The 16,716-nt window shown below is 43.1% G+C and overlaps 1 protein-coding gene across 4 annotated transcripts in view; it reads right to left on the minus strand.

Moving 5' to 3' along the window:
- The window catches only part of SLC36A4 (solute carrier family 36 member 4), a 474,855-nt gene that overhangs the window by 316,387 nt on the left and 141,752 nt on the right, over positions 1–16,716 (minus strand). For all 4 annotated transcript variants that reach the window (XM_073612996.1, XM_073612994.1, XM_073612992.1 and 1 more), the window contains 3 exons: positions 14,517–14,601; positions 12,285–12,497; positions 7,704–7,802 (listed from right to left, as the gene is read on the minus strand). In XM_073612996.1, coding sequence (XP_073469097.1) covers positions 7,704–7,802; positions 12,285–12,497; positions 14,517–14,601 — 397 coding nt within the window. The remainder of the gene's footprint in view (positions 1–7,703; positions 7,803–12,284; positions 12,498–14,516; positions 14,602–16,716) is intronic.

The raw sequence follows: 16,716 nt of genomic DNA on the forward strand, positions 1-16,716 counted from the left end.
CAATCTGGATAGTTATGCCAATACTTTGCTGTAACCTCTTAAAGGCTCAAGGTTTTTTACCTTTATACATTCTATGCATGAAAGTAAAACAAACTTCTGTATGCAGAAGCACCCCCAGCCCACATGTGAGACAGTTGACTTGGTGCCTGAATATGGACCTTCCTGATGGAATCACAGGATGTTATGTTAATGAAAGCTGAAAATTTGAAAAGACCAAAAAAAAAACCCTACTTTTGAAATGACATTAACATGTTAAAGCTTGCGTGAGATTTTAATGATTGGGTTTAAATCTATTTTAACAATAAAATGTGGTCATTGTAGCCATGGAATAAGCTAGGTTTTTCCCTTTAGGTAAAATTGGAATGCTCGTGCTGACGACACATATTGATATCCATGACCTGCTGTAATTATTTGACATTTATAAAACTGCTGTCAATTATATGGTTATAAAATCTCTTGCAGTAAAGGTCTGTTCATTTTTCACCTTTTATTTGGAAGAGCCTGATGGTGTACTATTACCAGAGGCTTTACTGCTATCGGTAGCACCAATAACCATCTATCACGTCATGATCTACTCCCAGAACAAATTGCGGCCATGGTTATATAGCGCTATTACAAATATACACTGAATTTGCAGGAAGTGGACCGTTTTAGGGATGATAAATGACGATAATAAGAACATATGAAACAGCGGGAAGCTCAGGAAAAAAAATGGCTAGCTCCGAAGTTAACTATCATTTTACTATAATATATATATATATATATATATATATATATATATATATATATATATATATATATATACACATACACGTATACATACATACATATACACACACACACATTTTTTCAAATTTTTCAATCTTTGTTAAATTGCAGCCATTTGTTAAATCATTTAAGTTCATTTTTTTTCCTCATTAATGTACACACAGCACCCCATATTGACAGAAAAACACAGAATTGTTGACATTTTTGCAGATTTATTAAAAAAGAAAAACTGAAATATCACATGGTCCTAAGTATTCAGACCCTTTGCTCAGTATTTAGTAGAAGCACCCTTTTGATCTAATACAGCCATGAGTCTTTTTGGGAAAGATGCAACAAGTTTTTCACACCTGGATTTGGGGATCCTCTGCCATTCCTCCTTGCAGATCCTCTCCAGTTCTGTCAGGTTGGATGGTAAACGTTGGTGGACAGCCATTTTTAGGTCTCTACAGAGATGCTCATTTGGGTATAAGTCAGGGCTCTGGCTGGGCCATTCAAGAACAGTCACGGAGTTGTTGTGAAGCCACTCCTTCCTTATTTTAGCTGTGTGCTTAGGGTCATTGTCTTTTTGGAAGGTAAACCTTCGGCCCAGTCTGAGGTCCTGAGCACTCTGGAGAAGGTTTTTGTCCAGGATATCCCTGTACTTGGCCGCATTCATCTTTCCCTCGATTGTAACCAGTCGTCCTGTCCCTGCAGCTGAAAAACACCCCCACAGCATGATGCTGCCACCACCATGCTTCACTGTTGGGACTGTATTGGACAGGTGATGAGCAGTGCCTGGTTTTCTCCACACATACCGCTTAGAATTAAGGCCAAAAAGTTCTATCTTGGTCTCATCAGACCAGAGAATCTTATCTCTCACCATCTTGGAGTCCTTCAGGTGTTTTTTAGCAAACTCCATGCAGGCTTTCATGTGTCTTGCACTGAGGAGAGGCTTCCGTCGGGCCACTCTGCCATAAAGCCCCGACTGGTGGAGGGCTGCAGTGATGGTTGACTTTCTACAACTTTCTCCCATCTCCCGACTGCATCTCTGGAGCTCAGCCACAGTGATCTTTGGGTTCTTCTTTACATCTCTCACCAAGGCTCTTCTCCCCCAATAGCTCAGTTTGGCTGGACGGCCAGCTCTAGGAAGGGTTCTGGTCGTCCCAAACATCTTCCATTTAAGGATTATGGAGGCCACTGTGCTCTTAGGAACCTTAAGTGCAGCAGAATTTTTTTTGGAACCTTGGCCAGATCTGTGCCTTGCCACAATTCTGTCTCTGAGCACTTCAGGCAGTTCCTTTGACCTCATGATTCTCATTTGCTCTGACATGCACTGTGAGCTGTAAGGTCTTATATAGACAGCTGTGTGGCTTTCCTAATCAAGTCCATGCAGTATAATCAAACACAGCTGGACTCAAATGAAGGTGTAGAACCATCTCAAGGATGATCAGAAGAAATGGACTGCACCTGAGTTAAATATACGAGTGTCACAGCAAAGGGTCTGAATACTTAGGACCATGTGATATTTCAGTTTTTCTTTTTTAATAAATCTGCAAAAATGTCAACAATTCTGTGTTTTTCTGTCAATATGGGGTGCTGTGTGTACATTAATGAGGAAAAAAATGAACTTAAATGATTTTAGCAAATGGCTGCAATATAACAAAGAGTGAAAAATGTAAGGGGGTCTGAATACTTTCCGTCCCCACTGTGTATATGTGTGTGTGTGTGTGTATATATATATATATATATATAGACAAAAGGACCAACTCTAGGCAACAAATAAAGTCAATATGCAAACTGCCATACGATACCAGAGAAATAGGACTACAGATATCAGGGTGCCTTGGCGGGGCTTTGTAGCTTACGCATGTATTTGCAAATGTGTGCAGACTAAACCCTTGTTTTTAACGCATGCTGTTAGACAGGTTGATTCGGTTGTCCACAGGCTGGTCGGTAAGTAAGCTTGGAATTTTCCTTGGATTTATCCTTGGCGTTGTTTATAACACACATTTTATCAGCCTTTTGGAGGGTTCCTCCAAAAGGTTGCTAGGAGTTCCTTGAGCAATGAGCAACTTCTACCTGTGTTAAGTAACCACTGTCACCAATGATCTTTTTAGTTATCGGTAAGAGGGTATTCATCCCAAATTAATATTATACAGGATTTATATAGCGCCAAAAGTTTGCACAGCAATTTACAACATTAGGACAGACAGTACAATTACAATACAGGAAGAATCAGAGGGCCCGTCTTTCAAATGCAATTTCTTTTTGAAAAAGATACCTTTTGAAATTTTCCACATTTTCTCATGTTACAACCAAAAACATAAATGTATTTTATTGGGATTTTATGTGATAGTCCAACACAAAGGAGCACATAATTGTGAAGTGGAAGGAAAATTATAAATGCTTTCAATTTTTTTTACAAAGAAATATGTGAAAAGTGTGGCATGCATTTGTATTCTGCTGAAGAAGAACCTCCCCACAACATGATGCTGCCACCACCATGTTTCAAGGTGGGGATAGTATATTCAGGGTGATGAGCATGTTAGTTTTCCTCCACACATAGCGTTTTGCTTTTAGGCCAAAAAGTACAATTTTGATCTCATCTGACCAGAGTACCTTCTTCTACATGTTTGCTGTGTCCCCCACATGGCTTCTCGCAAACTGCAAACAGGGCTTCTTATGGCTTTCGTTCAACAATGGCTTTCTTCTTGCCACTCTTCCATAAAGACCACACTTGTGGAGTGCAGAACTAATAGTTGTCCTGTGGACAGATTCTCCCACCTAAGCTGTAGATCTCTGCAGTTCCTCCAGAGTTACCATGGGCCTCTTGGCTGCTTCTCTGATGGATGCTCTCCTTGTCTGGCCCAAAGCTTGGGCCATTTTTTATAACCTAACCCAGCTTTAAACTTTCCCACAACTTTATCCCTGACCTGTCTGGTGTATTCCTTGGCCTTCATGATGCTGTTTGTTCACTAAGGTTCTCTAACAAACCTCCAAGGGCTTCACAGAACAGCTGTATTTATACTGAGATTAAATTACACACAGGTGGACTCTATTTACTAACTAGGAGACTTCTGAAGGCAATTGGTTCCACTAGATTTTAGTTAGGGGTATCAGAGTAAAAGGGGCTGAATACAAATGCACGCCACACTTTTCAGATATTTGTAAAAAGATTTGAAAACCATTTATCATTTTCCTTCCACTTCGCAATTATGTGCCACTTTGTGTTGGTCTATCACATAAAATCCCAATAAAATACAATTATGTTTTTGGTTGCAACATGACAAAATGTGGAACATTTCAAGGGGTGTGAATACTTTTTCAAGGCACTGTAGAAGCAAGATGTAGAAATAAAATATATAAAATAAAATCTCTTAGAAAATAATATATTAACACCTTCCCCCTCCACCTTATAAAATTTACAACATTGTCAAAAAACCAACATCCATGTCCGGACTGCAGTAGCACATTTGCCAGTTTTCAGTACATCCCTACTCCCCTTAAGGACAGAGAAAGACAATGGGAAACCTAAGACTTCCAAATGACACACTAATACACAATGCAACTCCAGAGGCCTCGTACCTTTCAATTTTAAGGTCAAACGAGGGAGTCCAATTTTCCTTGTTAAAATGGTCAAGTTGCATTTCAAGCCTGATAAGAACATTCCTTGCAGCATGTTTTCAGAAGCGGGAATAGAGAGGTCCCTAATATGCCCCTTTTATCAACAGAAAGTAAAATACAACAATTTATCACGGCAAAGAACCGAGCATAGGCCCTGTGGCAGATGTTAAATTGCTCTTTTCTATAGCAGGTGTTTGACCATAAACACGTTTATTTCCGGATATTCCTTTCCAAGTCAAAGAAAATGTAATTCCATTTAATTATCTGAGAGGGCAAGGCCAACCAAACAAACGACTGAAACACTCGCTGAATGTCAGGGCTGCTGCAAACGCCAAAATATCAGTAAAGTGATGCACAGACTCTTGTGAACCACTCAGCCTTGCTGTGCTATAGGAGTGAACAGCATAAGGAAAGTGACAGAAAACAGACTACAGTCATTGGCCCACCTCGTATCAGTTCTTTAATCTGGGGGTCTCCAAACTTTCTAAACAAAGGGCCAGTTTACAATCCTTCAGACTTTAGGGGGGCCGGACTGCAGCCAGCTGGAGTAGAAAATGCTCCGGTGTCTCAAGACTAAAGACAAGCTCATGTACTTTTTTGAGTGTATGGAGAAGAGCAAAGAGCATAGGGCTACTGAGCATACAGGTGTGAACAGAGACACTTATAAGAAGTGGGATTCTGCATTTTAGGCAGACAAACCCCTATATAGTAGCAGTGTGTGGTGACAGGTTCTCTTTAAACAGTCTCTCCTGCGCTGTACTCCAAGCTGATCGAGGACAAAGATTCTTTGATCAATTCCTAACACTGCCAATGCTGGCCAGCATACGACAGCCCCAAACTGCATAGTGGATCGATGGTGTGGAAGGGAACAACACATCTTCACCATGTAGAAGTTATCATGAGGCTCTACAGTCACCCAGATCTCTTCTACAGTATAGCCAGGATCCTGCTGAGTAATTGTACATAGGTTGGACTTGATGGACTTGTGTCTTTTTTCAACCTCACCTACTATGTAACTATGTAAGTGGATGTAAACCCTCTCCTATACCCAGTGAAGTGAACAGCCTCAGATGATACACAGAGATTAAACGAATCCTCCTACATAAGTTTTACATGTATATCTGATGTCTTCAGCTTTCTACATTCTTTAGAAAGTGCACTTCATGTCAGAAAGGTTTCTTCCGGTTTCAGCAGTGGGAGGGGAGTAGGGTTGCCACCATCAAGTCCCTTGATGATGCCCTGTGGGAGGGTGAAATGCATTGACGCAATTTCCTGTTCCGAGTCCAATAGACGTCACTTCCGGTTGTCGATGGAATGCACGCCAACAGCGGCGTTCCCTATTGCAATCTCTTGATAATATATGTCTGATTTTACTCTGCATTTTGTGAGTATTCACTCTATTCTCTACGCAATAAAGATATTGCCAAACAGTACTTCACTATAGTTCCCCCCTTTTTGTCTCATTTTGGGTACTATTATCCATGGATGATTATCATGAGCATGTGAGATCTGCTTTGTGAATCGATGTAAAGCGGGAGGGGGTGTTGCACACCTTGAACTTTGGAGTACTTTGCACTTTATGGATTGGAGCACATCGTTCACTAATATATGGACATTCACTTATTAATGAATTGTTATTATGTGATTATTTAGGTGTTGATTATTGCGAGCTCCGTAATATATATGTTTTTGTTTAGGGTTTCCACCTGTCCGGCATTCACTAGGACAGTTCAGGTTTTGAATCATGTGTCCGGTTTTCAGTCCGCCTGAAACCCGGACACAACATTCAGACAAGAATGTGGCTTGGTACAGGGCCTGACAGGAGGGTGAGGGGACACTATGCACACCGCATTACTATTCTCTTTGGAGCGCCCAAAGGTGTCTCAGGTCTGTTGCAATCCTATAGCTTATAGTTTGTCGCCATTCCACGAGTTTGTGCAATTTTAAACCGTAACATGCTAGGTATCTATTTACTCGGTGTAACATCATCTTTCACAATATACAAGAAAATTGAACTAACTTTACTGTATTTTTTTTTAGTGAAGTGTATTTTTTCCAAAAATTTGCGTTTAAAAGACCGTTGCACAAATACCGTGTGACATAAAATATTGCAACGACCGCCATTTTATTCTCCAGAGTCTTTGCTAAAAATATATATATAATGTTTGGGGGTTCTATGTAATTATCGAGCAAAAAATACTGATTTTAACTTGTAAACAACAAGTGTCAGAAATAGGCTTGGTCCTTAAGTGGTTACACTAAGCAGGTTCATTTCCTAAATTTAGCACAGCTGCAGTATCCGCTGGATAAAATAATTTGATTGCTAAATGCTTGTAATTGCTCCTTAAAATGCAATAACTGGTGTGTTGTAAAGGCTCTTCATAATGCGGGGCTCAGTAAGAAGCACAGAAGAGGCAGACTTATGGCTGTGCCAACAATCATATTAGAATTTCCGATATGCAGTTGCTCATAAGGGGGGCAGGGGCACCGCCCCCCTAATCTCCATGCAGGGCGCCAGGTGCATGGATTTATTTATTTTTTTAAGCACATGATTAGAGCCCGAGGCTCTAATTGGCTTTAAAAAGGGTGAGCTTGGAGCGCAGAGCCCACCCACTTGTCTTCCTGCTTCTTCTCCTGGCCAGGAAGGTTTCCTTAAGACCCGATTGGCCGGAAGGAGAAGCGATTTTCCACTCTCTTCCAGAATGTACTCTGCCCTGGTGACTGGTCGGCTCGGTGTCCCCCCATCACCTGCCCAAGCCGGCTTCTTCTATCTGGGCACCGGATCCAGTGCTTCTCCTGCGGGGGGATCCTCCAGAGCTGGGCGCCCGGGGACCGGCCGTGATACGGGCACCGCAAATACTTCTTCACCTGTCCCTTCCTCCAGGGAACTGAGCCCAGCAATGCCCCATCCCCTAGCAACCAGACGGACACTGAGCTGAGGCTAAACCGACTGCCCGGGGAGCAGGAGAACAATGAGCCCACTGTCTCCCCCGAGCTACTGGACATGACCAGCCGCATGGGGACCTTCCACAACTGGCTGCAACACACTAAGCTCAGCCCTGAGCAACTGGCTGCTGCTGGATTCCTCTATACCGCAAATTACTGGGGGGGGGCTGAGATCATACCCCACCATAGGCCCAATGGTGGGCGATCAAGCGACGAGGGGGGGGGGGGGGGGTGTTTGTTTGCCTTCACCCAAAAAAATTGAGCATCAGCTGTCATTGCAGATATGGCCAGGAAATATATTACAAACCTCATCTCTATTATTATTCATCAATTAAAAAAAATATTTAGTTAGAATTTACACTTCAAATATTAAAAGAACATCTTACCACTCCTATGCCTTCAAAAGCGAAGATGGCCGTTCCAAAAAACAGCGGATATTTCTTCCAAGTGGATGTCAAAGGCAGAGTGCGAGGATCAGAAAGATTCTAAAGAAATAGAAAATAAATAATAGATGTAATCAAATGGACCATATTCTGTATTCTGAAAACATAGACCATGGATGAATCAACACTACCCAAAGCTAATATTTTAGTTTTGGGTGGTCACCAGATTTCTCCAAGGGCTTCTTTATCACCCCATGATATTAAAATGATAATGATATTTACTTATATCTTTTAACTTCAGAAGAAAACTGCCTGGGAACCTGTAGGGTGTTCTGGATTCTGTCTGAAGCAGATTACAGAGAACCCCGATTAAATCTCCAAGGAGAAAAAAAAACTTCTCTCACTCCAACCCCCTGTAACCTAATGTCCCCCCCCCCCCTCTAGAAAGTTATGTTGAAAGCTTAATTTGCTCACACCTAGCCAATTGTTTGCTAATTAAAGGAAACTGGTTATTAAAAGGACAACAACGCTTTGAAGGATAAGCTTACCTTCAGTCAAAAAAAACAATAAAACGCACATGATTCGGCAGGTAAAGAATGTGCAGTAAGTGTCAGTGAACTACGAAGGTTCTAATCAGCGCCCTCGTACAGTAGGTCATCGAGAACAACAAGCTGTCTGCTACGGAGGCAGATGGGACTTGCAGTTCATTTATTCACAGATGTATGAATGAAACAACTGTGCAGGCGGAGCCCTGAATATACACATTGTTTTTAAAATGTGATCGCGGCTGCGGAGAGATCCCCACCCGCTGTCAGAGGGTTGAGGGGGGGGGGCGCTGAACATGTTGTATGTTACAACCCTAAATACTAGTGGTACGTGTGAACTTTAACCACTTCAGAAGGATTTACCCCCTTCCTGACCAGAGCACTTTTTGAGATTCGGCACTGCGTTGCTTTAACTGACAATTGCGCGGTCGTGCAACGTGGCTCCGAAACAAAATTGACGTATTTTTCCCCCCACAAATAAAACTTTCTTTTGGTGGTATTTGATCGCCTCTGCATTTTTTTTATTTGCGCTATAAACAAAAAAAAGAGCGACGATTTTGAAAAAAAAAAAAAGCAATATTTCTTACTTTATGCTATAATAAATATCCCCCAAAAACATATAAAAAAAACATTTTTTTTCCTCAGTTTAGGCCGATATGTATTCTTCTACATATTTTTGGTAAAAAAAAAAAATCACAATAAGTGTCTATTGTACTGATTGCAGTAGTGTATTTAGGTTTTGTGCTGCCCTAGGCCTGGCTAAACTCGTGCACCCCCTAATTTAAATATGACCCACCCCTTCCTGTCAAGGCCACACCCCTTACTGTTTAAGACCCGCCCTGAAATTTTCGAGCAGGGACACTAGTTCTTAGGGCCTTGGTGAGACAATGGATTCCCTTAATTTGCATAGATTTCCTCTCACTTCCTGTTTGGCTATGGAGCAGGAAGTGAAGGGAAATCTCTGCAATGGGACAGGGATGGTAAAAAATAAACTGACAGGGGTTATAACCCTCCCTTACTTTATCCAAAATGAAAAAAAAGTGTTGCCAATAGTTCTACTTTAAGCACAAATTTCTGATTATGGAGAGGACTAAGAAGATATAACCATGCCAATGGTGCAGCAGAAAACATATAGCACAGTGAGAAAGGTTTGTGGTCCAGGATGATAGGACAGTCAAAAATAGAAATTAGCACAAGCCGGCGGGGACTCTTTCTGTGCTGCCCCCCTGCAAAGTGCTGCCCTAGGCCTGGGCCTTGTTGGCTTAGGCCAGGATATAGCGTTGACTGATTGGTTTGTGCAAAAGTTATAGCGTCTACAAAATAGGGGATAGTTTTATGGCATTTTTATTATTAATTTTTTTTTTTACTAATAATGGCGACGATCTGCGATTTTTATCGCGACATTATGGCGGACACATCGGACACTTTTGACACTATTTTGGGACCATTGTCATTTATACAGCGATCAGTGCTATAAAAATGCACCGATTACTGTGTAAATGACACTGGCAGGGAAGGGGTTAAACACTAGGGGGCGATGAAGGGGTTAAGGGGGCGATGATGGGCTACTACTCACAACTACTCACATGACAGCGATCACTGCTCCCGATGATAGGGAGCAGTAGATCTCTGTCATGTCACACGGCAGAATGGGGAAATGCCTTGTTTACAAAGGCATCTCCTCGTTCTTCCGCTCCGTGACACAATCGTGGGCACCCAGCAGACATCGAGTCCGCGGGACCTGCGGTCACAGAGCACGCGGCGGCACCCACAATGCCGCATCTTAAAGGGGACGTACCTGTAAGCCCATTTGCCCAGCCGTGCCATTGTGCCGATCGTCGTGAGCTGGTCGGCAAGGGGTTAAAAGAGAAGTTTGGGAAACTTTTTTTTAAGAATTACACTTACCTAGGTGGATGCAGCATCTGTCCAATGCTGCATCTGTCCCCGCCGGCTCTAAATGCTGGTTCACACAGGGGCGAGCAGTCAGGCGACTTAGCCACCTGACAAGTGCCGCTCCATGCATTGCATTGGAACCGTTCTAATAGGAGCAACTCAAGTCACTCCGACTTAGAAAAAGGTTCCTGTACTACTTTTGGGCGACTTTGGAGCGGCTTTCCCAGCCTGGACTAGCCCTGTGATGTCAGCCGACAGCGGGCTTCCCCTCTGGGTGATCTATGTACATTGCAGGGCTTTTAACAAACTTTGTTGCAGATTCCTACCTTTTGTTATTCTGAAGAAATAGCTGTTTGTTTCTCTGTGTGCATGTGAAAATTAAATCTAATGAGGGTGATTTTAGAATTATCAATCAGCTGCTGCACTTGCAAGGTTCTAATGTGGAAAGTGGCAGGGTCTTGGATGTGATTTCCCTTTGGAAGTATATCACCAGAAATTACATTTCGTTACAGGGGATGCCCAAAATCTGACTTGTATTTTACTGCAGACTTCTGGCAAAATCAGTGAGCCAATCACATAAGCAGGAAATTACATATCTGGGGGGGCGTTCCGTATACCATTTGTGTACAGAACGCCTAGAATATTATTACTGAATAATATTCAATTACAATATGACTTGTGTAGCAATTGTATATGCTATATTATTTTTTTTATTTGCCATTTGTTGCAAAAGTTGAGTTACTCTTCAAATGTTCTCACAACCCCACAGAATAACAGTTGCCTACCTTAAAGGGATTGTAAAGGCAGAAGGTTTTTTTTATCTTAATACATTCTAGGCATGAAGATAAAAAACCTTCTGTGTGCAGCAGACCCCCCCTCATACTTACCTGAACCCCATCTCGATCCAGCGATGGCCATCTGGGACTTTCCCTCCTTCTTGGCTGAGACACAGTAGCGGCGCCATTGGTTCCTGCTGCTGTCAAAGTAAGATAGCCAATCAGGAGAGAGGGGGGAAGGGACCAAACTGCGGCTTTGTGTCTGTATGGACATACAGAGCTGCGTTTCAGCTCGGGTGCCCCCACGGCAAGCTGCTTGCTGTGGGGGGACTCAACAGGAGGAAGGGGCCAGGAGAGCCAGCGAGGGACCCGAGAAGAGGAGGATTGGGGCTGCTCTCTGCAAAACCATTACACAGAGCAGGTGAGTATAACATGTTTGTTATTTTTAAACAAATAAAAACGAGACTTTACAATCACTTTAATACAGCCCTGCTCCCGAGTTCTTCACTGTACAGTCCTGCCTGCCACTGCAGTGTTTGCAGAAAAAATGTCCACATCCTAATGTACATGCACTCAGTTCAGCCTGTTCAATGATACGGCTGGCCTTCAGCCTTTCGGAGAAGTATAGGTAAAGTGGGTATCTGGCGTTCCAGGAGGCAATGCCCTTAGTTTGTAAAAACAAAATTGAACCATGGTAAGGGGGTGATTTAGGTGCCAGGACTACATACTTGATGAGCATTACTTCCACTTATATCTTGTAAGTGTTTTATATCTTTTGCAATAAATGATACTGTTTTAATACTACACTTAGAGGCGTTCCCCCCCCCCCCCCTCCCCCGCTTCTTTCGGAGAAGTATGAATGCACTCATAAGAATAAATGGGCAAACATGCACATTCACAGTAGGAGATGGAACATTTTTCTGCAAAGACTGTGCAACATCAAATGCTTAAGCTAGCCATAGATGGCTTGAATTTCTCTACTGAACTGGCTGAGATCTGAACCATCTATGGGCAGGCTGATTGTACCCAAGTCAATCCATTGATCGACTCGGGTACAACCAGCTTGTCGGTTTTTATATGCGATTGTTGCCAGCAGCTACAGCCACTATCAATCACTGTGTTCTCCCAAAATTGATAGTTAACTGCCCCCCCCCCCCAGCCAGAAGAACACAATAGCTCCACGAGGGGGAGGGAGTTCTGTATTGATAGGGGAATTGAGCGATTCTCTTTCCTGCAACCATAGGTTGCAGGAAAGAATATTGCATCATCTATGGCTTGCCTTGCTGGGGATGGGCTTCCAGGTTCTTTAAAGTGAACCTTCCATGCGATGCTGTAAAATATCACAAAAGAAATACAGAACCTTTACTTACCCTGAGAACATACTGATAAATAATAACAAGGCTGACAGCCATGGACAGATTGGCTAAAAAAGAGCAGATGGATAAGTTCTTCAGATTCCCTATAAAAACCAATGGAATGATGAGTGGCAGGAAACATATCATGTACAATCTTAGGTCCAGATTCCACCTTCTTTCTTCTGACTCCGGATGCTCAGCGGGACCTTCAATATAAACTTCAAACACCTGTACAGAAAGCAGAGGGTTCATGTTAATGGGAAAACGAAGCCTGTTGTCTGGTGTGTTCAGCCTGCACTTGATATCAGTTTTTAGATGCTTCTCAGATCACTCAGAACATCAACAGGCGCATTGACCATCTTCTAAGCTGCATTAACCTGCTTCAAGCTGATTTGGCATTTCCAGTGACTTTTTGTTTTGATGTAAGACCCTACTGTACTGAACGGCTGATGAATCTTCGGAGGACAGCAACAGATTGGACGGTGCAGTGAAATCTGCTTTTTGTTTTTTTTATATCAACCAGTGAAGACGTGTAGAGTAAAACCTTGGATTGCAAGCATAATTCATTTTGGAAACATGCTTGTAATCCAAAGCACTTATATATGAATAAAAGAGGCACATCTAAGTATGCAGGCATCCGGGGGTAAAGCTGTCTGCAATCGTGACCGGGAAGACTACCCTGCAGTAGAGCGATCTGAAAGCGAGGCTTGAACCGCTGGTGGAGTGCGGCGTGGAAGGGACAATGTCAATGGCGGTGTGGAGGAAGGTCGTTGTGGACATCTTTACCCCGGATGCCTGCATACTAGGATGTGCCCGTTTTAATCATCAACCATGAGAGCTGCTAAATGTTGTACCTTCATTAAACACTTCCCTACCCGCCTATAGTCAAATGACGTCCACAGAAGAGATCTCCCATCCTGGGTGGACGGCATATGACGGCCTCCGGTTTCCCGGCCGCCTAGGGGGCGCGCGCGCCCGCCGCCTTGCTCGGGACCCGGTGCGTGTGCCCGGCGGCCGCGATGTCCGCCGGGCACCCGCGACTGCCCGTTAATCGGGCCGGACCGTGGATCTCTGTGTGTAAACACAGAGATCCACGTCCTGTCAGCTCAGAGGAGAGCGATCTGTGTTCCCAGAACAGCGGAACACTGATCGGTCTCCTCCCCTTGTGCGTCCCCCGCCCCCTACAGTTAGAAACACTCCCTAGGAATCACATTTAACCCCTCCCCGCCCCCTAGTGGTTAACCCCTTCACTGCCGGTCACATTTACACAGTAATCAATGCAATTTTATAGCATTGATCGCTGTATAAATGTGAATGGTCCCAAAAATGTGTCAAAAGTGTCCGATGTGTCCGCCATAATGTCGCAGTCACGAAAAAAAATCGCGATCGCCACTATTATTAGTAAAACCTCTGTTAAACCTCAGATCTCTCCTATAGACTCCCATGCAGCCGATCCGACACAGATCGGTCAGATCGGCTGCTTTCTTGGCTGCTAGCAGCCAATCTCTGACCATCACTTATATCATGTCTGCAGTCTCTGATCATCTCTTGTACCATGCCCATAATCTTTGACTATTGTTGTGTGTCTGCAATCTCTGACACAGAGATTTTATTGAATTTTATCTGTGGCCCTTATGTGATGTTGAGGGCCGAAACTGAAGCACCCATGTCAAGTAAGTTGCCCACTACTGGTCTACATGTACTTTTTACAAACCCCTAAACATGCAACCTCCGTATTTTTTCAAAATTTTAATAAGAAAGATTGAAGAAGAAGAAAATGAATGCAACTTCAAAATCGAAATACTGGTAAGCTGAAATATACAGTATTACATTTTTGTTCTTGGGGTTTAGATTTATTTTAGGAATGTATTAAATTTTACCATGAGCAGCTATGTAACCAAAAACCAAAATGTTAATTCCGGCTGAACTAACAACGTTAAAGAACCAGATTCCATTAAATGCTGAATATTTAAGTGTTGCGCACAATTGGCCTCAATTAATTAACATTCAAATGATGTGACTCCTCTGACACTAGATTTCTCCAGGCTGAACGGGCATAAAAGTTGAAAAGCAAGCGGTAATGTTTGTAAATTACAGTGTGAACACTTATTTAAAAAATCATTTTATTTTCTGTGCACGAAGAAAATGGAATAGAGACTCTCTTTGATCCGGGAAGATTTTTAAAGCTAGTAATTAAATGAACAAATTTGAAAAGTTAATTAGCACAGCGGCAGCTTCTATACTTACTTGTTTCACGTTTTCTGCCAGAAAGACGAAGTAAACACTGCAAAACCCCAGCTGTGTGGCCACCAGGGCAAAATCGACTACGTTCCTGTGGAGGAGACGGAGGTATGAGAGAGAGCGCAGAATGGGCAGCAGGCTATAGACGGGCAGGTCAGGCTCTGACTGTCAAACAGGTTCTAAAAGAATCAAATATTTACAACACTGTCTTGGCTTTATCGAGAAATGTGTAGAGGTGATGTGGAACTCACAACATGCATTTCATTTTGTTTTTTAATCAGCAGTGCAGTGAAAGATTATTATTCCATCTATGTATAATATACACTCACTGGCCACTTTTTTAGGTACACCTTGCTACCAGGTTGGACCCCCTTTTGCCTTCAGAACTGCCTTATTTCTTCATGGCGTAGATTCAACAAGTTTTTGGAAACATCCCTCAGAGATTTTGGTCCATATTGACATGATAGCATCACATAGTTGTGATGATAATCATTATATAATAATCATTTTTACATGATGCAGCAGCATCCACACAACATAGGACATCCAATGTTAGAGTTTATTCTTACAAAGCCTTATACCTGACTAGTATTCCAATGTTTCTCCTCAGTTTCTCTTTCTGATTCAGCTAATGTGACCCCAGTGTTCATGGAGAGGGGCAAGAGAGGCACCCGATGTCCTCCTTATCAACATATGACATCATCTGTTGTTCGGATGCTGGCAGCTAGTCTGCACGGTGACCAAGGTTGTAATGCTGCACAATAAATCCTGTGGCTTTGGGCAACAAAAAAATGTCAGGTCTGATCCACCTGCAGGCTTGTGGACAATTTGGGGCCATTTTTAGGCATTTTGAGGAAACACCCTGGTTGAAAAAGACTGTATTAGACCCCCAATGTTTCCCTTGGCCTCCAATGCAGCTAAACAGTCACAGATCACGGCGGTTCGCACAACAGTAAAAATGTAAAAAAAAAAAAGCGGAGTTTCACTCATTTTTGTGTTTATTAAAAGTCAGCAGCTACAATAAATGCAGCTGATGACTTTTAGTAAACACACACTCACCTGTCCCACGGTCCAGCGACGCAGCCGCCTGAACCCTTGGTTTTCTCCTTCTCCTCGGCGCCAGCATTGCAAGTGAGAGCCTGTGGCTTCAAAGCTGTGTGCACACTGCCACTGCGCGATTCGCGCAGCGCCTCCCCATTGGTCAGGCAATCTTCTGGGACCTGTGATCCCAGAAGACTGCAAGGTGGGAGGGGGAAAAGAGAACTTCGGCTCAAGCCACCTAGGTGGCCGAGCGGAAGTGGGAGCAGGTACCTGTCAAAACTAGGTACCTGCTCCCCCCCCCCACCTCGAAAACTGACATGCCAAATGTGGCGTATTTGGGGTGGTGGAGCAGAACTTCCCCTTTTGGGTGGATCTCTGCTTTAAGCACTGCAATCCAAGACATTTTTATACAAACTAGAACTGTGAAGTGGTTAAAAAAATAATAATTTTAAGATTACGTAAAGTGCTTGTGAAGATTTTTCTGTTTTTTCTTCTAACATACATGTCATACTTACCAGTTCTGTGTAATAGTTTTAAACCGAGCAGCCCTGATCCTCCTCTTCTGGGATCCTCCGCCGGTGCTCCTGGCTCCTCCCTTCCGAGTGCCCGCAAAGCAAGCGGCTTTTTCATTTAACTTTTTCAGTAACAGGAATTATGTTCCATTGTTGTCAGTGACAGGAATAGTGTCTTGCAACAGTGGGAGGAAAAGTGCCCCAAGGGCCGGGTAAAGGCAAGCAAAGGGCCGCATCTGGCCCCTGGGCTGCAGTTCAGAGACCAGTGAAATAGACTCCAGAAAACAGGACTCACTGTTGTGTACATATTTTCCCGTTTCTGTGGTGCCCAACCTAATACAACAGCTCCTTTTTGGTTAGTGAGGCCGCCCATTAAGGTGGCGGAACAACAGTGAGGAGCAGGAGGTGTCAGATGTAGCAACTAGACTTTTAGCCTCATGCACACTGGACGTTTTTTTACAGCTGCTGTTTTTGGCTTCAAATATTTTTTTCTGCAGTCAGTAAACTCCTCAGCATGTTATCCTAGGTGTCCATGCACACATAGGTTGTTATATGCGTTTTTTGCAGAGGCATTTTCTGGCTTGAAAAAAACCCCCAGATCTAGTTAAACTTGTAAAGCCTCATGCACATTGGACATTATAAAAACGCAAGTA

This window comes from Aquarana catesbeiana, linkage group LG02, assembly GCF_042186555.1.
Source record: "Aquarana catesbeiana isolate 2022-GZ linkage group LG02, ASM4218655v1, whole genome shotgun sequence".
Taxonomy (NCBI): domain Eukaryota; kingdom Metazoa; phylum Chordata; class Amphibia; order Anura; family Ranidae; genus Aquarana; species Aquarana catesbeiana.